The sequence below is a fragment of the Sapajus apella genome, unplaced genomic scaffold (genome assembly GCF_009761245.1).
Source record: "Sapajus apella isolate SASKATOON/1434 unplaced genomic scaffold, GSC_monkey_1.0 scaffold2, whole genome shotgun sequence".
Classification (NCBI taxonomy): domain Eukaryota; kingdom Metazoa; phylum Chordata; class Mammalia; order Primates; family Cebidae; genus Sapajus; species Sapajus apella.
The window spans coordinates 51,328,293-51,343,156 of record NW_022436942.1 but is presented as its reverse complement, the minus strand read 5'-3'; the positions used below and the strand labels follow the sequence as shown (position 1 = coordinate 51,343,156).

The following is a 14,864-nucleotide window of genomic DNA, read 5'->3' as shown; positions in this document are numbered from 1 at the left end:
TTCATTTAATAGGGATACTTTATAAGAACTTTTTAAATGCCTCCTCTGGTTCTTTTGTGAGTTCCATGATAAATTCCATGTGAAATATTTAGCATAGTGTTTGATAAATAGGAAGCATTCAGTTTAATTATAACAAAGGGATTAAATTAACATATTGAAACATTATATCATTAACTAATATATCAATGACTTGAAAGCTAATATACCTTCACAATGTATTTGGTGATATTTGTGTAGCTTCATAATACTTTTGGTATAGTTTTTATTCTTGAAATTGTTTAATTTTTGTTATTTACAGCATCACTGCCGACAGTGTGGAAATATCTTCTGTGCTGAATGTTCAGCCAAAAATGCCTTAACTCCTTCTTCCAAGAAGCCTGTTCGTGTCTGTGATGCATGTTTCAATGACTTGCAAGGATAGTGGGTTATCATGACTTCGGAGTAATATTACACTAACATTAGATTTTTAATAAATGTACTTAATAGAAGTCTTGGACTACTATTTGATTTGGACACTGGTTGCAATACTAGACCAAATAGGAATTCGTATATTTTGGAATGTTATGGATATCAAGTAAAACTCTTCTATTTTTGTGAGACTTGGGCTTAGCATCTTTCATTACTTTTTCTCCATTTAGCCTCATGAAATAGCTTTCATGCCAAGCTTAGAATTAGCCAATGAAATGTAAATAAACTTTGGACAGAAAATAGCAATGTATTTTTTTAAATATAATTTCATTATTCACAAATGAAGAATGCAATTCCATAGCTTATTTCTTTCTCCTAAATTTATTGTGCTAAAGTGTACATGGATGATATCGCTTATTGCTGTTTTTGTTGCACAAGAGCACATTAATTATATTCAATATTCTCTTTGTGAAGTCATGCACAGAACGGTAACACCTTCCTGCTATCTTTTTCTATTATATATAGGTTCATAGCTCAGTTGCATTGTTATGTTTTAAATTTACTAAATACAGTTTATCTTAAAATACAGTAACCATGAATTCAAAAATGGTTTTTGTTTTAACAATATTAATTAAATTCTCTTGGGTGGATTTTATGAAAACCTCTGTAAAATCAATTTGCTTACTTATGGTTATCTGGGGTTATATTTTACAGAATAGGGTTAATTTTTCTTTTTGTCTTTGTCCCTTTCTTAAACTCTCACATACTGTCCATTAGAATCTTAGAAAGCTTCTTATCCTTGCCTTCAATTGGAGGAATAATAATAAACATTGTATAATGTTCTTATTCTTGGTTTCTTGTAAGTGAGAAGTCTTTTGAGATCAGCCTTCATAACATACCCTTATTTTTGTCTCTCTAGTTTGCTTTTTACAAACTCTGAGTTTGCTTTTTACATAGATCTGCTTTTTTCCTTTATTTGTTTTAACCTTTTCAGTCATAGCTCAGCTTCATATATTTGTTTCATAATTTTGCATCTTAAAGCTAGTAACTAATATTGCTGTGGTTTTGTCTGTGAAAACAAGATATAAAATGGTAAGAAGACATTAAATATTTTATTTTATATTTTTTACCTTATATGGAATAATTTTTAAAAGTTGTAAAATTGACTAAAAGTTAAAATGGTTCCGAGTTTGGTGTTCCATATCAGCTGCTCCCTGTGTTACTTATAACTTTGAAAAAATAATGTTGTGAAGTTCCCTTCAAGTAACTAACAGCTGGGAATAGAGTATCACCAAAAATAAATATATTTAGGAATCCCAGAGTTACAATAAAAACTGAAACAGCATGGCTAAGCACCTTAAGGATAATTAAGAATTAGCTTAGCTGTTTGTATGCTGAACAATGGAATCAAACTTTAATTTAGCATAGTCTTATTAATTTGGAAAATTGTAAAACATCTCAAGAGAGAATTCATTAATATTGGTTTATTAATCTTTCTAGAGAAGAAATGTAGTTATACATTCATTCAGTGCAATCATTTTATAACAATAGTTCATATTTCATTTATAATAAATAGTTTATAGTATACATTTGCTTTCAAATATTCTGAAATGGAATTATCATATTTATGCTATACTTAACAACATATAAACCATAAGAGATCACTACATATTTAATTATTTTTTTAAAAATTTAAGTAAACCCTGTTGTCATTAGCTATTAAGAACACTGATTAAGTCCCTGAACTTGGAGAAACATATATCCTTGAGCATATATAATGAAGAAATACAGTGGCTCTTTATTAAAAATAATAGTTGGATAATATAAACTGAACTATTTATGCATTTTATATACTTATAAATCCTTCCAAATAGTCTTAATTCTATACTTTTACATATAAATAACTTAGTAAGTATGCTGGAAAAACACAGATGTTCAGCACTACTGTTTTTTGTTTTTGAGATAATAAAATGCCATGAAAAATCTGGATTTGAATATTTGTTCACTTTATCTCCTAATTGGACACCTTGTAGGCCTTCTTTTTGTCTCCCCTTTACCCCCAACATATTCACAAAAAAAATTGTAAGACAACAAGTAAACCATATATAGATGTTTGAATGATTTTTTTCATTTTTATCTAATTTTCATTTCATAAATCCTGAATAATTTGCCTACCATAGGCCACTAATACTGATAATATAAATGAAACCTAACATTTTTTGCTACTAACTCTCCCCAATGTAAAGTGTTTTGGAAACAAAAATTAAAATTTTTTTCCTTTTAATTAAAAAATCATCTTTGGAGTCCTTATTGGCTATACATTTTAGATGTTTGCTGGTACTATTTTTTCTCAGTGAGTTAGAGCTGGCATGCACAGCTCTTGGCTTTAATGCAAAACACATATTGTCATCACGTTAGTAAATTCCAAACCCCGGCACAGAATGTAAGTTAAAATTAAGTCTTGCTGGGTGAGTGTAAAATAAACTATACCTACAGACTTTTTTTTTAATTGAAAGTAGACAAAGCTGCTGGTATAGGATTTGTTCCTTTGAAGAAAAAATGAGGGAAACAATCACAAAAACCTCAGTGCAGTGTACAAATAGCATTTTGTTCAACTACCTCTTAATGTGGAATTAGCTACGTTAGTATTTCCTGACAGTAATGTTAAATAGTAACTGCCAAATTTGTTTATTTTCCCATCTCTCTTAAAAAGTCTTTATGATTATTTTATATAGTTTTGAGAACTTTAAAGCCACTTTTTTTTAAACCTTACGTTTGCATAAAAATGGTTAGCTTTTAAGTGGAGAGCAAATTATGATCATATATTTTGATATTCATGACCTGTTTGACTATAGGAGTTTTTTTTTTTTTTAAATGCACTTTGGCTGTAAAACCATGGATGATTTGATCCGTAAGATTTAAATGTGCCACCATTATAGTATTCCTAGACATAGCTTGATGAATGGTATTCTGTAATTATAATGTGCCACACGTTATCGTGTCTTAATCGCCCTTTGCCTGAATTTTGATGATCAATTTCTTATTGTTACGGATGTGAATATTGTGCATAAACTTACTAAATTTATGTAAAATTGTGTAAAATAGAACTAGAAGTCACTAAGTTCTTTCTGTGTAGAAGTAATAAATTTATTGTAACACGATGCAGTTGTGTATATGACATTCTGTAATTCCTTGAACTGGATCATACATTCATAACTTCTATAAATACTTTTGCATGAACATTTTCTCATTTAGTTTTTGAGTTCATTATTTGTACTGTGTTTACTACTTGTGATCATGTAGTTGTGCCTTAATTTGTGAGAAAGTTTGGCTCAGTAAATACTGCAATTTCTAAACTCAGTGATTGGAAGGTTATTAATTATAAATGTAACTGATAAAGTACATGACACCATTTAAGTCTGTATAAAGTATAATGGAAGGATCCTTATTGAATTGTTGCTTTTGTTTTTTTAATATGTTTAAAGATTATATTAAAAAAAGTTTCTTTCTAAAGTATAGATGTATTCTGTGACTATTAATTGTTTTGTCTGTTTAACAAAAGAGAACACTATATTAACCATTTTGCATTATTTATTTACAGAATATTAGGACTTTGCACTTGGATATAGACAGTGGTGTTTTAATGTTGTTTAATTTAGAATAGTAAGTTTCTGATCTTAAGAGAAATTATTAATGCCATTTTGCTTTAGACATTCCATTTAATATTATAGAGAATTAACAAAACTAAAAAGAAATATAAAAAATATGTAATCAATCCCTTATTTCATTTTGTATCTGTGTTTAACACCCAGATGACCATTTAAAGTTACTTTAAAAATTATTTATTTATTTATTTATTCTCCCTCCCCTCCCCAAAGATACCTTTTTGAAGGCCCAATGTGCCATTGTTTTTCACTATTTTTTCTTCCTGGAGACCACGGTTCTAGAATGGTTTTTGTTCCTCCCCCGCAACCTCTTCATTCAAATGTACTTCATTCTAATGTGCTAATCTTCTGAAGAGTTTAACGTGCATATCCTCAAACATCTAATATATTGTATATTAGACATGTTATTTTGTGAGCTTTATAAAATTTCAGTTTATGTGCAGTGTATTCTTGAACTGTTTTACATATTTTGTTAATTTAGTCAGTCTTTCTCTCCCTTTAATGAGATCCAGAGGGGGAAAAGTACCTTTATGCATGTAAATCTGTGGTTGCTGGATTCATGGAACTCAAGGAATTTGAGAGGTCACCTCATCCTAGTCTACTGCTTACCCTCCTAGGTTGGTTTATATCTAAAAATGTGCAAGATGATTGTTAATTTAAAATTATTTTTTCAGCCAGAAATTTCTTTATAAAATCTTCTCTTGCATAAACCTATATTGTCTTCTCCTGGACATAACTGCTTTCAATCCCATCCAGATGCCATCGCTAGGAATTTGCTTGAAGTCTGTTCTCTCCTTCTTTGCCTTTCCTCCCACCTCATTTATTCTTAACTATTAACAATAGTTACTGCCTTCCAGATTTTCCTTTTATTTTCTCTTCTTCTGTTAAATGTCTGACATTATTATAAAGAGATTATTAGTCTCCATTCTAATCATGCTTGCCTTTTACAAAAGCCTTTCTGCTGCACTTGTCTTTACTGCCTTGTTTACCTGGTGAAATTTCACCTTTCTCAAAGAATTACGGTGCATATGACTTGCCCAAACATCTTCCTCTCTATGCCATTCTTCCGCTTAACAAAATCAACTAAGGCTTCAGTTGTCTTACAGCCAAATTTGATAAATTTACTACTTCCACTTTGCAAACTGCAAAAGGTACGAGCCTGAAATGGAAGTTTGTGGACTTCCATTTGATACAATACTCTGACCTTAAGAACTAGTTCCTTGAATATAGTTAATAGTATATATCCTGCCATGATAATGTAATAATTCTTCAAACTGCCTTTCTTAATAAAAATTCTGAAGAAATTTGAAGTCCTGCCAGATAAACTTACGTGACTGTTCTGTGCTAAAACACACACACCTCCAATCAAAACCAGAAAGTATTTTTATGGCAAACACCATCATTCTTCCAAACATGAAGTTAAGAGACAGATATCTTACTATGCCTATGAAAATCTGTACACTTCACAATAGGCCAAGAAAAGCTGTGCAAAAGTGTTAACTGGAAAAAGCCAGATTTTCTTCCCACCTCATCTTAAAGTAAGAGAATTCAGTCTTTGGGGTTGTCTACTTCCAGGTTAGAGTATTATAAAGTTTACCTGAGATGAGTTTGAGAATAGGAATTTTAAAATTGCTGTTAAAATGTAGTCCTTCTTTACTTCCTTGTATATTAATAGTCAAGCTTTGTATCTAAAGAATTAACATTGTGTTTGAGGTAGGACTATAAAGCAGTAAGATTGATTGACAAGGAAAGGAAAATTGGTTTCATTATTTTATAGATACACACAGTGAGATGCTGGAGTGCATATTGGACACAAGCGGTGGACATTGTTTTCCTTCTGATACTCCATTTATCTGATCATTAACTTTTTACAAATTAGCACCTTTCTTCACTCACACCTCTTACAAACCTGACTTGACACATTAGAAGGTAATCTGGATGTCAGTACATATTTGTCAAGAAATTCCACAGGGTTCAAATTTGTTGCAGTCATTATTCCTCTATACTGAGGATTTTCTTAGCTCAAATTTCCAAATTCTGGAACTTCTTTAAAATGCACATTTCCTTGTAGCTCATCACTAACTAAGTGTTACAAAAGTTTGAATGGGATAATACCTTAAACGCTAATCTTCTAAAAAGGCATACCACTTGTTTTAGGTCCCTAAATTTCAGAGGATTCTGTGGGCAATGTGAATAAAGGTATTTTCTTGGTTTCCTGATTCTTGGTAAAGCAAGAAATTGCTGTTGTTATTTGTGCCATCCATGTTTTCTGTTGAAAAAAGAAAAAATATATAAATAGAGATTAGTATGTTTAGCTGACAATTTCTCACATATTTGGGCTAATATTTTCTGCTCTATTTATTGACCAGCTCTTTAAAACTGAAGACTAATGAAATATTTGCATATGTTTCCCATTTTCTTTCTTACATCTAACATACTTCTAATCATATAGGAAAACACAAATTGGCTAAATGAGTATGGTATGCAAGTTGGATAATAGTTGTGAGTAATCAAGAAACCATAGCAGTCAATAACTCATTAGAAAAATGAGTACTGAGAATATATGTAGTTTGAAAATGACACTGCTGGAATTTCTGTTCTCTGTGAAAACAAGTTCTTAACCAGTGGTATAATTTGAAAGAGACTGAGGGCAGTGACCTTGGAAATGGAATATTGCATTTATTGTCTGGCCATATTGTGGCTGTGACGAAAGCCTACCAGGGGAAATACAAAAATGGAAACTTCTAAGATAGAGAAACCAGAGTCAGGCAGCTGCTCTTTCAACTCCATAGCTGTAAAAACAATGGCAATTTTTCAAAGGTTGACAGGCTGACTTGACATGGATCATTATTGCAGCAGACCCTTCTTACTCTAATATCTTATTATTTGCACTTTGGCAATTGATTGGAGCATCTTAAAAGTTCATCATGCAATCCAAAGCAATTCATACCCCATTTCCTACAGAAACTGAAGAAAAGGCAGCTCTTGAGCTTCTGCAGCAGGAGTAAGAGTTGTTAGGTCAATTCTGCAAGTGTGAGGAAATTGTCAACACTGAGACTTTTGAGCATTATATGGACTAGATGTATCCCTCCCCTCCTCCCAAATCTGCCCTTCCCAAGTGGGTGAGGGAAAATACACAAAACTTTCCATTCACTGTTACTTAAGAGCCTTGGGGGTGAGATTTTTCTTTATGTAAATGCTGAAGAATCAAAGACCTACAAAGTTAAAATACATACTTTGATGTTTTCCGTTTGGGCTTGTAATAAGAATGCTGCTATACACTGTCGATATCTGTTTTCGTGTTGTATAAGAAAAGCATTTCTCAGCCCAAAGACTAGAAAAAGATATTACAAAGACAAAAAGCCAAATCATTTCATATGAAATCCAAACAATTTCTTAGTGCAAGAACCTGGGGTTTGTTTTCTATTTGGCTTGTTTTTGTTTTTAACAAGGGTGGGAGTTTCATGTAGATTACAGTTTTTAAAAAAAATTTTACTTCAGTGCCAAGACCCCACAACTGTGTTCAAATAAAGCCCACTCTAATATGAAAACCTTTCTTCCTTAGCTAATGACATCTGGGACTTGATGAAATGCAATTACGTCTTAAGTGATGGGAAATCGGCCCCTTTTCATAGAACAAGCTGAGCATATGAGGTAGATATTTATTGTGTGTGAAAATACAGATGATAAAACAACGTAATATTTTTTGTTTTGTTTCTCCTTTAAAAAATTTTAGTTTTGTATTTAAAGGGAAGTCACATCCAAACAAGGTTTATAAACAAATTAAAATGTGGCAAAAATACAAAACCACCTGAATGCTTCACTACAGGCCAAGAAAAACCAAAAAAACTGACTCAAATAAAATGCAGCATCCACCAAACTGAGTGAAATGTAAAACTGAGTGAAATGTAAAACAAAACAAAAAGGCGTTGTCATGGCTTCTGTGTTTGCAAAAGAAAGCCTGTTCTGTCATTTTCTAGCTGGCCTCAAAAAAATGACAGGCGATAGTGGGAGAGCAGATTTTTTTTTTTTTTTTAATATAGCAGGCGCTCTTAAAATGAAAGTCTGTGAATTATTAATACAACACAGTCCTGCAGCTTATACATTCTTTCTGTAGTCAATGTTTAGAAACAAACAAACAAAAAACAGGCCAGGGCTCTCTCCTGCCCTTATCATGCACTGGGCAAGTGACATATTCTTGCTAATCATTAAGCTGATAAACTTGTCTGCTGCCACTATTTGTATTGGTTGGGGTTAGTTTAACTCAGGCTTATCTGAGGAGGGTTGGGCTTCTTTCAGATTCCAGGTGAATACAATACTTATTTTCTTAACTGCAAGAACTACCCCAGTATCACAGATTATACTCATAGCAGTCTGAACATCATAATTCCTAAATTCTACTACAACAAAGTCTGTTAATGAGAGGCCGTAAAATTCTGTCCAGCTTCTCTGCAGTGATAGGATTTAAACCTATTAAAATGACTTTCTGGGGGAAAAAAAAGCTGGCTGTGTTTGTTTTACTCTCTAATTCTTTGCCTTATAAATTCCCTGTAGCAAATGAGGCTTTTAAAGATCAGGGGGTTGTTCTTGGCTGGTTTTTGGAATTATTTTCTTCGAAAACTGTAACTGTACTTTTAAGTTATTCCACGCATCCTTTATCCATTTGGTTTGGAGTATGGGTACAAGGGACTTTATAAATAAAAGGACCTGCTAAGCTAGGCCTGTACAATACAATTAGGAGAGAGTATAATATATAGGCAGGACTAGGTCTTTTTTCACTGACATTCTAATACATTAATTGACACCATTTTAAAAGCATTTTCTATGTACTGGGCACCATGCTATGTTTTTTCTCTACATAGAAACCCTATGAGATGGGTCAGCTAATTCCTACTTGCAAATGAGGAAACATAAAAACTAATTTTTCCGAGCTCACAGAGCTTATAAATGATATAGCCAGGATTTGGAATTAGGCCTGTCACTCCAGAGCTCCATCTCTCTCGTCCTCATTTACTCTTTCCAGCTCTATAGCTACTCTGACTCATGTAATGTATCTAATTAGTCAAGTTAATAGGTCCGAGAAATGAGAAAAATGTTTTTAAAAGGAACAAGAGATGGTAGTTACAAGTCAGAAAATAAAAAAGGTGGAAACACTGGAAGCATAGTTGTTTTTGTTTTTGTTTTTGCTTTTTGAGACAGAGTCTCAATCCATCACCCAGGCTGCAGTGCAGTGGTACGTCCTTGCCTCACTGCAACCTCTGCCTTCTGGGTTTAAGCAATTCTTGTGCCTCGGTCTCCCGAGTAGCTGGAATTACAGCTGTGTGCCACCATGCCTGGCTAATCTTTTGTATTTTTTCACCATGTTGGCCAGGCTTCTCTTGAACTCCTAATCTCAAGTGATTGGCCTGCCTCGGCCTCCAAAAGTGCTGGGATTACAGGCGTAAGCCACCCCGCCTGGCCCCAGAAGCATAGTATTTTTTAAAATATTTTTTAATTAAAAAAAAATGAAATGGAGAAAAAACATCTTTCAAGGTAATTCACTGATGTCAGATTTCCCATGAAGTGTAAGTCTTAAAGCTGGAAGGGTTGTGACTACACTGAACCTCAGCCGCACTGCTTTCTCTTCCTCATGGGTGTTCTGGCGCCTTCCTTCACTCAAGTCCATGTGTCAGGCCACAATCTAGAATTATAGCCACTGTAGTATGAGAATAAATTCCTAGCACAGGAGGCTGCCCTCTGCTGTGATACTTTTCCCCATGAAAAAGTAACCTAAACAGGTCACAGAATGGAAGTGATTTCCAACCACAACATACTGGAGCTCTGCTTTAGCTACATTCCTCTGCCATCCCTTGGGCAGGGAAGAGGCTCACACTGAAAATGAGCACACTCACCAGGCAACCTTGACATACCCCTTTTGTGGCTTGCTCCTGAACTGCTCTCTGGCTTTTCAGATTTTGGTCTATGTAGACTTTGACTGGTCCCAGTCAAGTCAAATACAAGAGGCATTAAAGTCAGCTCTGTTACCTTTCAGCAAATCTTACTGAAAATAGAAGGGACACAGGGGGCAGAGGTTATCTTTCTGGATACAGGCTTCCCTTCTGCTCTTGGAGAGAGAGGTTCTATTAATTCATGGGTTAATATATGTAAGGCATTAAAATTTTTACAATTTATTTTTATTTTTATTTTCAGAGACAGGGTGTCACTCTGTCACCCAGGCTGGAGTGCAATGGCGATTGTAGCTCACTGCAGCCTCTAACTCCTGAGCTCAAGCCATCCTACAACCTTAGCTTCCTGAGTAGCTGTGAGTACAGGTGTGTGCTACTGCACCTCGCTATTTTTTTTTTTTTTAATAGAGACTGGGTCTCACTATGTTGCCCAGGCTGGTCTCAGACTCCTGGCCTCAAGCACTCCTACCGTCTTGGCCTCCCAAAGTACTGTGATTTTTATTTTTTTATTTTTATTTTTTGAGACAGAGTTTCACCCTTGTTACCCAGGCTGGAGTGCAATGACGCAATCTCGGCTCACCCATAGATCGGAAAACCGGCGTCAGGCAATTCTCCTGCCTCAACCTCCTGAGTAGCTGGGATTACAGGCACGCACCACCATGCCCAACTAATGTTTTGTATTTTTAGTAGAGACGGGGTTTCACCATGTTGACCAGGATGGTCTCGATCTCTTGACCTCGTGATCCACCCGCCTCGGCCTCCCAAAGTGCTGGGATTACAGGCTTGAGCCACCGCGCCCGGCAGTACTGTGATTTATAGGTATGAGCCACTGCACCCAGCTGGCATTTAAATATATAATTTAGTTATGTAGCATAACTATGTATTTGCTATTGTTATTTGCATATTCATTCATTCATTCATTCACTCTTTAAGGTTTCTTTATTATATATGGGTCAGTCCTATGCTAGTCACTGAAGCTCTGGGTTTGGCTGCTGGGCTGGGAATTGAGGAGGATGGTGACTGCTTTCTTTTTTCCTGCCCCTCCCATGGGGACAGGAAGTCAGTCCCCACCTGCCTGGCCTCGGCTGGTCTAGGAGCCTCTAGCCAAGGCAGAGTGGTGTCTGCTTCCTCCTGAACACTGCTGCCCACTCAAGCCCTAAGTAGACTGAAATGTCCTTGAGTCACTCAGGGTCCCAGGGCTTTTCTGACAGAGGATTTACTGATCTTTCATTATTCTAAGAGCTCCCGAAGGCCAACAGCTATTTTTATTCATCTTTGTATCTGCAAGGCCTTCTGAGTGCCTGGCTCTCAGGAGATACTAAAAAAATGCTTGAATAAAAGATTAAAAATGATATATGTTTCTGATGCATGTGTTGTGTAGATACATGCATATATATGTGTGTGTATTTATGAGTATATATATTTCTGGCATAATTCTTTTAATAGACTATAATATCTTAGTCTTGCATATCTGGTCATGGTTTCTCAGTGTTTTAATAATAGTGATAGTATTAATAATACTACAATAACAATAGCAGCAACTATCATTTATTGAATGCATTACATTTATTATTTCATTTAATTCTCACAGAAACTCACTGAAATAGATATTATTACCCCTATTTTGTTAAGAAGAACCTGACACTTAGAAAACTGAAGTGCCTTATCTAAGGTCATACAGCTAGCAAGTGACAGAGCTATCATTCAAGCATTGGACATCATAACTAATTCATAGAGTGAAAGATGTATAGACACATAGGAACACGGTCTTGTTTTTACGAAGATTTAAATTTGTGTCCTGCTACCAAAAAAGGCCAATATAAACCTCTGTGATGGCAAACAGATGAGCTGAATAATGAAAATAGACACATACCTGACACATGGAGTGGTTCAATGCTTTTGACTACCAATCTATCTAGTGGAATAGGCTGATCGAGTACTGTACACGAACCACCCTCTTTTATTACTGCTTGCAACTCAGGAGTAAGAGACGGGCACATTAAACCAGGGTCTGAGCCTCCAAGTTTCTGAAATTAACAAGAAAAATAATGCAATAGATAGGAAATAAATATTGGCACCCTTACCTAAAGTGCATCTGTAAGCAAATAGATTCTGAGAAACAGTTGCTTAAAATCTAACTTAATATTCTTTCTGGATATTGAAAAGCATTGCCCCAAAGCATAGTGATTTATGGAAAAGTGTTTATTTTATTATTATTATTAAAAAATTTTTCTTGAGACATTGTTTCACTCTGTCACCCACACTGGAATGCAGTGGTGCGGTATCAGCCCACTGCAGCCTCAACCTCCTACATTCAAACAATCCTCCCACATCACCCTCTCAAGTAGCTGGAACTACAGGCATACACCACCATGGTCTGCTAATTTTTGGCTTTTTATTTTTTTGTAGAGATGGGATCTCACTATGTTGCCCAGGCTAGTCTGGAACCCCTGGGCTCAAGTGATCCTCCCACCTCAGCTTCCTAAAGTGCTGAAATTATAAGAGTGAGCCACTGTGTCCAGCAGTGAAGTGTTTCTGATCTCCAAGTTTCATTACCTGAATAAATAATGGTTGATGTCCCTAACTGGGAAACATTTAAATCACTCTCACGTCAATGGGAAATTCTTCATTCCCAGTATCTTAATCTCTTTATAGTATTGAGTTTAATGAATGAGAAAGGGGTCTTCACTTTGGCCAATTGTATGCCTGGGATCTAATACTGAATTCTAAATAGATTCCATGCTCTAGAATTTATAAATAATTGAAATTATTTTGAACACATAAGATGCTGATTTTTTTAAAAAGGGGTAAAAAAAAGTATGACTTGCATGGTATAAATTGTACACAAAATAGCAAAGAGGCATATAAACTGATACAATTCCTTACTTTAGCAATCAACTTGGAATGCATGAAACCAGAGTATCAGCTTATTATATGATCAACATGGGCTGCCATTAATTCTTACGTTCTGATTTGTACCATTATTTGATGTGAAGGTCAACTATGCAAGCATCAAGGTTTTTTTGAAAGGGCTAGAGATTTTTCAGAACGTGGCTTATGCAGACATGCTAGTCTGAGTAACTTAAAATAGGAGGTCATACAAATTCCAAAACTGTGACCCTTAATATTCTCATACACCCATTCCTTCCCCAACCGTCAATCAACTATTCATAGGTTGATTAATGGGTATATTTTATTGCTTAAAGATCGTTGATTTAGCTCAACTAACCAACATGCAATGTAGAAGCTTAGTTTATTAAAAGATGTGAGATAGCTAGTCTCATGATGTTATCATCTGTGTAAGGCTAGTCACTTGGTAAAGAAATGAGTGGAATAAAGCAACATTAGGTATCTCTGACGGTTGAAGACATTGCATTCCTCTTCCCACATCTTGGAGCAGGTGTCTGAGAGCCTTAGAGAAGCTTCCCTGCTGATACCACTCACACACACCATTCAGGGAACAGACTGTGAAACAGTAAATTAGACAGCCTTTCGGGGACCTGCAGCGGACCAGTGGCTTAATGGGTGGTAAAAATAACAACAACAATAATAGTAACACATAATACTTAAGTAACGTGAAAAAAATTCCTATTCCCTGTAGAAATTTTGCAGCTCTAGCTCCTAGTTGATTCATTCTGTCTGTGATGACAGATATATATTTGGCTTCTACACTTTTTATATAGGTAGATACTGAGAGATCAGGTTTCCCTCTCACCTTCACCCCAAATCATTATTTCTCAGAAATAATGTGAGCTTTCAAATTAGAATGAGTGTTGAATACTACCTCGATACAGACAGTAGACGGTTCAGAGAGTCCCCTTCTCTGGCTGTTTTTGTTGTGGTGGCCAATTCAGAAAAAGAATGGGCCAAAATGGACAAAGATGTTTTGGGTTACTTTGCTTAGGCAGGTCAGGCAAAGTTCTCTGGCTTCTGGGACTTAGCTTGCAAGTATACAGATTAAGTTGTTCTAAAAACGTATTCCTCTTTTAACATCCTTGAGAAATGCTACTTGCATTTTTTTTTGGTTTTATTTTTTTAAATTCAGAGCTTTATGACTAAAAAAGCCAATATTTTATAATGCCTTCATTCTTTAGAGGAAAAGATTCAGCTTGATGTATAAGAATATTTTATATTTTTACCACAATTCATTTAGCAAACTTGTTGAGAAACTTACTTTGAAATAGCATTTTACCTTTTTGTTGCGCTTAGTTTTCGTAACTAAGAGGAAATCATTGAAGAGAAACAGATAAGCATCTAGGAATCTTGTGCTTTCTGAGGAAAAAAAGAGAAGCTGAAATGGGGACTTGAAACCATAAGTAGAAGGGTTTTTTTTAAAAAAAAAATCAATGAATTCTTTATAAAACAAAACTTGATGGGTATTATGGCACCCCAGGGGCTCCAATGATGTAGGTCAGAAAGCTGCCTGCCTCAATGTTGAATTGATTTCCTCCTAAAGCAGAGACTTGCTGAGAGGCCAGGCTTCCAACTTTAAAGACATTGTATTTATGATGCATCTCATTTGGATCTAAGATAACTCAGATGGTATTTGTAGTGACTTCAACTAAGCCAAAGGTAAATCCGTCAACTAATTGAATTTGCAGCATTTTTGCCCCTTGATTCCTCTGGGTGGTTATTGACAAAGGCACACATAACCAGAGAAAAGGCATTTTCTTACTGCTATGAACTATGCTATTGTGTCCCTCAGATTTCGTATTTTGAAGCCTTAAACCCCTAGTGTGGCTGCATCTGGAGTAAGAAAGTAATTAGGGTAATGGGGTGATAAGGCTAGAGCACTGATCCAGTAGAATTAATATTCTGTTGAGACAGCAGAGAGTGCCCTGTCCCC

General features: G+C 35.1%; 2 protein-coding genes across 8 annotated transcripts in view; one reads left to right on the top strand and one right to left on the bottom strand.

Annotated features, from left to right (window-relative positions):
* Positions 1 to 7,971, top strand: part of EEA1 (early endosome antigen 1) — a 160,773-nt gene extending 152,802 nt beyond the window's left edge. The window contains exons 29-30 of one of the 2 annotated variants that reach the window (XM_032297585.1): positions 4,586 to 4,690; positions 7,639 to 7,971. In XM_032297585.1, the coding sequence (XP_032153476.1) occupies positions 4,586 to 4,690 (105 nt within the window). In that variant the 3' untranslated portion in view covers positions 7,639 to 7,971. Of the gene's footprint in view, positions 1 to 298; positions 3,925 to 4,585; positions 4,691 to 7,638 lie in introns of those variants that run through there. The other variant, XM_032297576.1, reaches the window with a different exon arrangement.
* Positions 3,316 to 14,864, bottom strand: part of PLEKHG7 (pleckstrin homology and RhoGEF domain containing G7) — a 63,217-nt gene continuing 51,668 nt past the window's right edge. For 4 of the 6 annotated variants that reach the window (XM_032297591.1, XM_032297599.1, XM_032297624.1 and 1 more), the window contains 4 exons: positions 14,211 to 14,290; positions 11,892 to 12,045; positions 7,310 to 7,407; positions 3,316 to 6,342 (listed from right to left, as the gene is read on the bottom strand). In XM_032297591.1, coding sequence (XP_032153482.1) covers positions 6,235 to 6,342; positions 7,310 to 7,407; positions 11,892 to 12,045; positions 14,211 to 14,290 — 440 coding nt within the window. In that variant the 3' untranslated portion in view covers positions 3,316 to 6,234. Of the gene's footprint in view, positions 6,343 to 7,308; positions 7,408 to 11,891; positions 12,046 to 14,210; positions 14,291 to 14,864 lie in introns of those variants that run through there. The other 2 variants (XM_032297605.1, XR_004274911.1) reach the window with 2 other exon arrangements.